The 8,724-nt window shown below is 34.0% G+C and overlaps 1 protein-coding gene across 1 annotated transcript; it reads left to right on the plus strand.

The window, feature by feature from the left end:
• The first annotated feature begins 4,043 nt into the window (after positions 1–4,043).
• Positions 4,044–6,565, plus strand: LOC118034202 (cytochrome P450 CYP82D47). Its single transcript, XM_035039432.2, has 2 exons — positions 4,044–5,128; positions 5,808–6,565. The coding sequence occupies exons 1-2, from the start codon at positions 4,175–4,177 to the stop codon at positions 6,435–6,437; spliced, it is 1,584 nt and encodes a 527-aa protein (XP_034895323.1). The 5' UTR covers positions 4,044–4,174; the 3' UTR covers positions 6,438–6,565.
• Positions 6,566–8,724: the final 2,159 nt, after the last annotated feature.

The raw sequence follows: 8,724 nt of genomic DNA on the forward strand, positions 1-8,724 counted from the left end.
TTATTTTTATTCATGCATACACATTTTTTATTTTTTCTGTTTTTTATTTTATTTTTTTATAATTTTTTTTTGGGCTGGGCCCAGCTCAGCCCACATGGGCTGGGCTGGACCCAGCCAGCCCGGCCCGGTCACTAGCCAAGCCAGTGACCTGGCCGAGCAAAAGCAACACGCGTGCGACAAGCCACGCGTGTTGCTGCACTGTGCAAGTGAATTAAAATTCACTTGCACAGTGCAAATGCTAATCAACCGAAATAATGCAAGAAGAAAAGGTTACTGACCTGGTCTGCTGAGCGCCTTTCTCCTTCGCCCTGCTTCGTTCTTGTTATTCTGCGAATGGTTCGTTCCCGTGCTCCTCGGTGTTTTCTCCTTTGTTCTTTTCTCCAGTTTCGGATACGCCGAAGGTAGTAGCAACGGTCTCGGTGACTTTCCTCTGCCCGTGTTCTTTTTTGTGTGTCTCCTGGGTTTCCCAGTCCAGTGCGCTTCCCTCTGTTCGTTCTCCCTGTTTCGTTACCTGCCTCTCCGTTTTTGTCTCCGGTTCTCGGCCCCTGTTCCCTCTGGTTTCGGTCGCTGTTTCTTCCTCCTGTGGTTTTTCTTTTTTTGAGATCGTGTTTGGAAAGAAAGCTTTTGGTCTGTGCTTTCCAATTGGGGTTCTGTTTCTTCCCCGTCCTTTTCGTCTGGGTTTTTCCTCCCCTCAGCCCCTCGGTTCTGTCATCCTTGCTCCAGTTTTTCTGCCCCTGTTTGTGGCTCTTTTTCCTTGTCTTCCCCCCTTTTCGGTTCTGTGATTCAACCCTCTCCCCCCGCCTCTGCGCATCCCTTCTCTGGTTTCTTATAGTCGGCGAATGGCATGCGTTTCCATTGGTAATGAAGACTCAAAACCATTTATTGCAGGAGCAGTGATGGCAGGGGCGCCCGTTTCTCTGGTTTGGTGAGCGGAAGAAGACGAACAGTTCCCTTGAAACGACGCCGTTTTCATGTTTAATGATTATTTGCGTTTTGGCCCTTGAAGTTTTAAAAGTTTTGTAATTAAGCCCCTGGTTTAAACCGTAATTTTCCCTGCATTTCGGCGCCTTTTTCAAGTTAGTCCTTAGACTTTAATCTGCTTCAATCGTGTCCCCAATTAACACCAAACTTTGCTATTTCTTCAATTAAGTCCCTGATTTCATTAATTTAATTAAATCCAAAGTCCAATTAAGTCTAAAACTTATCAATTCTCCAATTAAACCCTTAATTAAATTAATTCCAAGCTTAATTAAGTCTCAAAACTTATTAATTCTCCAATTAAATCCTTGATTGGATGAATTAAATCAATTCCAAGCTTAATTAAGTCTTCAAATTTATCAATTCTCCAATTAAACCCTTAATTGGATTAATTAAATTAATTCCAAGCTTAATTAAATTAATTTCAAAGTTTAATTAAACCCCAAAACTTCCATTCATATTGCCCTTAACCCAAAATTTAATTCATTCTTCGTTTATTTCATTTTACTTGTTTTTTTTCATCATCATTATTATTTTTTTTCATCAATCAATTTTTTTTATCCTTTTCAATAAATATAAAAAATAATAATAAAAATGGTCAAAAATTGGGTTATGACAGTCATTATATACGAAATCTATCTAACAAATGACTATATTTTCTATGGTTTCTTAAGCGCGCAACAACAAAAACTAAATTTTCTAAATTTATGTAGTGTTATTAAATAATAAAAATTATAATATCTTTATTATTGGAATTGCGATCAATTCCACAAATGCTACGTCATTATGCGATATCTTTCTAATTTATGTAGTGTTATTAAATAATATTAAATATTAGTTTTTCGAGTAAAACACAACTTTTTTTAAAAAATTACAATTTCATTACGTACAAAAATCATTCAACAAGAACTACAGTTTTCATGATTTTTCAAGCGTGTAATAAAATTAAGTAAAATATTATCAGGAATAAAATTGAGAATACAGTACGAGTAAATTTAATTCATCTTAAATTAATTTAAAAAAAAATATATATTATTCACAAGTAAATTTACAATTTCATTAATATCTCTTGATTAAACCTCAAAAAACCTGCTTCAATGGAAACCAAAACACTTCTTTTGCTCTCCCTCGTCTCTTTCTCCATCTCTTTCACTTCTACAGACAACTACCTTATCAACTGTGATTCAAACATCAACACCTCTTTTATTCTTACAGATAGCAGAATTTTTGGAGCTGATTCCACTTCACAAGGTCCAATCTTTCCCGCGAAAGGCCAGTCCATTTCATCCAAGAATGCATTGAACACAGCTTGTGCTAGGATGGCTTTATGGATTTACTTTAATCAAACATAGTGGAAAGCTGTTAGCTGTTTTTTGTTACATGAAAAAACTGTCGGTGAGAGGAGAGCATGGAGTGAAAAGCAGGTGTGAATTACTTTTCACAAACTGAGGTCCAACCTCAGTTTTGAGTGGTCCCATGCGAAATAAAAATGTGGTTTGAGATTACCAAAAACCTCAGTCTTGCTTTTATTATCAGCCGCAGCCGCAACCACAGTGCCAAACAGCCACGAAGACTTTCAAGTGTATTACGAACATGAGTAGAAAATTAAAGGATCTTTTTTTTGGAGATTTCTGCACAAAATATATATTTAAACGAAGAAATCAGCCGCCATCTATATATATATATATTACGGGCACAAGGAATAAAGACAAAAGAAGTGAGATAGTCCATCAATCGCGGAATTACTTCCAATACACAACTCCACGGACAAGTTTATTGTTTTTCATTGTACCTCCTCAGTCGTAGGTTAAATATTTATATGAAAAAGTAGCCGCTCGATTAAATGGATATGTGAAGAACTTTCAAGTGGTATCACGACATGAGTAGAAAATTAAGGATTTCTTTTTGGAGATTTCTGCACAAAATATATATTTAAACGAAGAAATCAGCCGCCATCTATATATATATTACGGGCACAAGGAATAAAGGACAAAGAAGTGAGATTAGTCTTCATCAATCGCGGAATTACTTTCCAATACACAACTCCACGGACAAGTTATTGTAAAAAACCTTTTCATTGTACCTCAGTCCTCAACAGTCGTAGGTTAAATATCCTTTTTATATGGAAAAAGTAGCCGCTCGATTAAGATATGAAAAGACTTTCCAAGTGGTATCACGAACATGAGTAGAAAAATTAAGGATTTCTTTTTTGGAGATTTCTGCACAAAATATATATTTAAACGAAGAAATCAGCCGCCATCTATATATATATTACGGGCACAAGGAATAAAGACAGAAGTGAGATTAGTCTTCATCAATCGCGGAATTACTTTCCAATACACAAACTCCACGGACAAGTTTATTGTAAAATTCATTGTACCTCAGTCCTCAACAGTCGTAGGTTAAATATCTTTTTATATGGAAAAAGTAGCCGCTCGATTAAATGGATATGAAGACTTTCAAGTGTCTCACGAACATGAGTAGAAAATTAAGGATTTCTTTTATGGAGATTTCTGCACAAAATATATATTTAAACGAAGAAATCAGCCGCCATCTGTTACCAATTCTTTCACCCTTACCTACCAATTGAATTTCGATCTGGTGTCTTTTTGGCAAAGGAGAATTTTAAAGAAAAAGAAATATATTAAAATATCTGCAAAAAAAAAATATAATTTTAATATATTTCTAAACAAAAAATAATTTTTAAAAAACAATTATTTTCATAATTCTATATACTATCTATCTATCAGAAATAATCATTATGATTTGGTTTGGTTTTTATAAAAAAAATAACAAAATTATTTTTTTTAAAAAATCAAAACTTATTTAAATCGACTGGTTTTAGTTTTGATTATTTTAAAATAAAAAACCGGTTTAATGTAACCCATTCTGATTTGATTCGATTTGACTCAATTTCTTAAAATTAACTTTATTTATTTTTTATTTAGTTTAACTTTTTCAGTTTAACTCAATTGTTTTTTTAATTCGGAACCTCTTCTCGAAATCCTAGATGATGTCAGGTTATCGATATCTACGCTCTATTTAAAGACAAAGAAGGTGATAAGTATGCATCACTGACGCGGTACCCGTTTATCACATATCAAATCGAACATCTTATACACCTCCACAACATCATAATAAGTACTACATATAATTTTGAATATTTGATCGATCTCTACATAGCTCAAACCAAATCATGGATTTCCCCTTTCAGTTCTCAGCAACTGCTGTACTTATTCTGTTTGCCTTTATTCCGCCCTCGATCTACTATTTGTTTCGGATTCCAGGAAAGGAGAACAAGAAGAGAGCACCGCCGGAAGCTGCCGGTGCATGGCCCCTTATTGGCCATCTCCATCTACTAGGCGGCTCACAACCACCCCATATAACGTTGGGAAACTTGGCTGACAAGTATGGTCCGATATTCACCGTCAAGCTTGGAGTCCATCGAACTTTGATAGTGAGTAATTGGGAGATGGCGAAGGAGTGTCTAACAACAAATGACAAAGCTTTCGCTACCCGACCTAAAGCTCTTGCAACGGACATCTTGGGCTTCAATTACAGCATGCTTGGTTTTAGCCCCTACGGGACATATTGGCGCCAGATACGCAAGATAGTCACTCTTGAGGTTCTCTCTAATCATCGACTGGAGATGTTCAAAAGTGTTCGAGAGGATGAGGTAAGGGATGCTGTAGGAGCGTTATACCAGCAATGGATCGGGAACAAAAGTAATTCACAAAAGCTTTTGGTGGAGATGAAGAGATGGTTTAGTGACATAACTTTAAACGTTATATTGAAGATAATTGTTAGCAAGCGATATGTGGATTATGCAAGCCCTGGAGAGGAAAAGCCGGGCGATGAATGGAGGGATTCACTGAGGCCATTTTTAGAATTGTCAGGAATGTTTGTCGCGTCTGACGCACTTCCATTTTTAAGATGGTTGGATTTGGGAGGAGTTGAGAAGGCAATGAAAAGGACAGCAAAAAATCTAGACCATACGGCTGAAAAATGGTTAGAAGAGCACAAGCAGAAGAAAGCTTCTGGGACAGCAAAGGGAGAAGAAGATTTCATGGATTTGATGCTGTCCGCTTTGGATGATGCTAAAGAGCTTTCTAATCGCAGTGCTGATACCATCAATAAGGCTACATGTCTGGTATGCTATTTTTCTACAAACTTATTGTATAACATTAATGGACGGGTGTGCGTGTGTATAAATTTAATATTAAAAAAAATGAATAATGATTGTATGAAGAAACATTAGCTCATACCTTGGTTTTGATGATGATGCCATATTAATTTATAATGAAACTCCGCTAACATAAACTGGAGTGCCATCCTCATTTAAAGATAAACTTGCTAAAGATATACGTAGGTTGCCATGGTAACTAAAGGCCACAAGCTTTCTCAACACCTATTTCAGACGTTAAAACTTGCGGGCTTGCTGGCGCATAATTTTTATCCAGTGATAAACAGTACTGACCTAGAAATAAAAATTCAAAACTAAATAGAAAAAATAATTAAAATTCAAAATTAATTAGAAAAAAATTATTAAAACAACAATTTCTAGTTCTAATTTGAGTGTCTTCTCAATTTTGGCTGGTTATAGCCAACCAATACCCGGTCGGATTAAAAGTAGTTATTGTTTTTGTTTATAAATGCATGTTTGATGAAATTAGGCTTCTTCTTCTTCTTCTTCTTCCTTTTTTTTTTTTTTTTTTTTTTTAAGTTTAGCTTTGTTTACACAAATCCACAATTGAGTTACATACATTGGTAATAATTAAAACTCTTAATTAGTTAATTTACAAATAATTATTTTCTTGAATATTTCACAGGCTCTTATTCTAGCAGCATCAGACACTACATCAGTTACTTTGGCCTGGACTCTCTCTTTACTACTAAACAATCGTGAGGTCTTAAAAAAAGCACAAGATGAACTAGACATCCATGTTGGTAGAGAAAGGCAAGTGAAGGAGTGTGACATGAAAAACTTGGTCTACCTACAAGCTATTATCAAGGAAACCTTTCGTTTATATCCCGCTGCACCACTGTCTATACCCCATGAATCCATGGAGGAATGTACCGTAGGTGGCTACCATATTCCTACTGGCACGCGTCTATTCACAAATATCTCAAAGATTCACCGAGATCCACAAGTGTGGTCGGACCCTGATGAGTTTCAACCAGAAAGGTTTCTGACTGCTCACAAGGATTGTGATTTTCGAGGCCAACATTTTGAGTTTATTCCATTTGGTAGCGGAAGAAGAATGTGCCCTGGAGTCTCGTTTGCCCTTCAAGTCCTGAACCTTGCACTTGCTACTTTGCTGCATGGGTTCAACATAGAGACTGTGGATGATGCACCGATTGATATGACCGAAACAGGTGGAATAACCAACGTCAAAGCCACACCTCTAAAAGCCCTTCTCACTCCTCGTCTTTCTCCTACCTTGTATGATCTGCAATAAATATGGAGAGCCCCGTCCTTCCCTGGCTTCTGCTGCATCTAAATCCTTACTATATATACTAGCGTGCTAATTAATGTAACTTCTCTATATAAATAAAAATCATTGGCACTCATCCATTCGTCCTTGTATCTGCTCTCTCCCATATCATTTCGTCACTTTTACACACGAAATATAATTGACAGGCCTAGGAGAAAAAAGAAAAAACTCCAAATAGCTTAATTGACAGCCGTAAAATATTGAACTCTGAATTCAAATTTCCATCTTATAAATAGAATATCATATAATATATCACTTAGGCAGCTAAAGTCCCCAAAAAAAATTAAAGAAGCTTTGTCTTTTTATAATTAATGTTTTTGTTTTTTTTAACTTAAAAACATGTTTTTCAATATATTTTTTACCTAAAACATGGAAAATATTTTAGAAACTGTGATAAATCTATCCCTATTGAAAAAACCAAAATCAATCTGAAATAAAAAATCTACTTGAGATCGAATGTCTTTTCATGAACTTTAAAGGTGAAAAAAAACATCTAATATGAACTTTTCTCATTAAATGAAACTATTTAACATAAATATCGACCTTTTTTATGGTCTAAGTTGATGTCAACATATTTTTTTATCTCTACCACGTGTCCTCTCTCTCTTCTCTTTCAAATGAGGGACTAAAAAAAAATAATAAAAATATATTTTTATACCAAAATTATATTGAAAAAATATTAAGGTACCAAATATGTATAATTTTTGAAGTATAAGGACTACATGAATTTTTTTATGTGAACTTTGAAATCATTACCTATTTATAGTGTATTTTCTACTTTTTTTCTCTATCTTTTAATTTTATCATATGGTTAAAAAAAAAGGAGACAACTTTATCATATGGTTAATTAATTGTGATAATGAGATTTTCCTTCCAAACGGGATGCTCAAAAAAACCTTGAATTAATTATAAAGTAGGGGCAGCTTTCACCATGTCCTAAATCTCCACCCATCATCCTCAAAGGTTGTGCGTATATAGCACCTCTTAATCGAAGTGCCTAAATTCTAACTGTCGGGATGTCTCTTAACTTAAATATATCAGTGTAGATACAAGTGTAAATATATTAGAATAATGTGTACATATGCCTAGTTTATCATAACAAAATTATAGTTAAAAAATAATTATCATGGATTTGGTAGTTTATTATCATAAAAAACTTGCTAAATTAAAAATATTTTAGAAAAAATTAGAGTTCATACATGTAATTAATCAACCTATAAACTTAAGATAAAAAAAACTTAAATCAACTACGTTTAAATTAAAATAAAAATGGTATTTATTTTTTAAAACACTTTAAAAGTAATGAATCTTTTATTGTTTTCAAGTATGAATCATTTATCCTTAAGATTTTATTACTCTTTACTTGTGCAACTAAGATGTATACAATATACCTTTCAAGATTCATAACAATACCATCTTGGTTTAGATGCACTTTTAAAACCAATATTTTTAAACCAAAAAATAAAAAATAAATATCTCTCTATAATATGAACTTAAACTCTAGATTTTAGAGGAAAACCAAAGCATAAAATGAGAATAAAATATTAAAATAAAAAATAAAAATAATGTATAAAAATCTAAAAATTTACGTGTTAAACTCTTCCTTCACCCCTTGTGAAAATTCAAAGCTAAAAGATTGAAAAATTAATAAAAGTTAATTCTCTTCATTATCAATCATTTACTAACTACCATAAATTAAGAATTAAATTTAAAAAAAATTAAAAGTTCTTTTAGCAGAAAAACCAAAAGATTTTTTAAATTAATTTCTTAATTCACTTATAATTTATCTACTTAAAGCAAATGTCCAACAATTAGCACCATCGACGTATACATATGATAATTTTGGGACATGGTCTAGTTAATTTGTCCTTGCCTGTCCCATGCCATACCCATGGAGGGTCCGGATTGATAAGTTACTCGGAGAAGAGAGATCATTTACTAGTATGTTGAGTGTGCAATATTGTTCCTTCACCGGCGTATTTAACCTTTGATCAAAGGTAAAAAATAACCTGAAAATACCTAAAAATTCCCAGGACCCATTGATCCAATAAAATCTGTCATGGTCATTGCCATCTTCGAGCGATGTTACTGTGTGCAAAGAGGGGGGCCAAAATGGACTACGTACTGTGCAATCCTTTGCATTTGCGTGTGCTAAATGTTTCTGCTTCCTTTAAACTTAAGCTTCTTTTTACAAGGCAGTACTCAGCAGCAACAACGAAAGGTTTAAAGTTCGAATGGCCCTTTTGTGTTG

Source organism: Populus alba, chromosome 14 (genome assembly GCF_005239225.2).
Source record: "Populus alba chromosome 14, ASM523922v2, whole genome shotgun sequence".
Lineage (NCBI taxonomy): Eukaryota > Viridiplantae > Streptophyta > Magnoliopsida > Malpighiales > Salicaceae > Populus > Populus alba.

Coding starts and splice junctions, on each gene's coding strand:
- LOC118034202 (XM_035039432.2), top strand. CDS start 4,175: ATGGATTTCCCCTTTCAGTTCTCAGCAACTGCTGTACTTATTCTGTTT. Junction 5,129..5,807: donor TCAATAAGGCTACATGTCTG/GTATGCTATTTT, acceptor AATATTTCACAG/GCTCTTATTCTAGCAGCATC.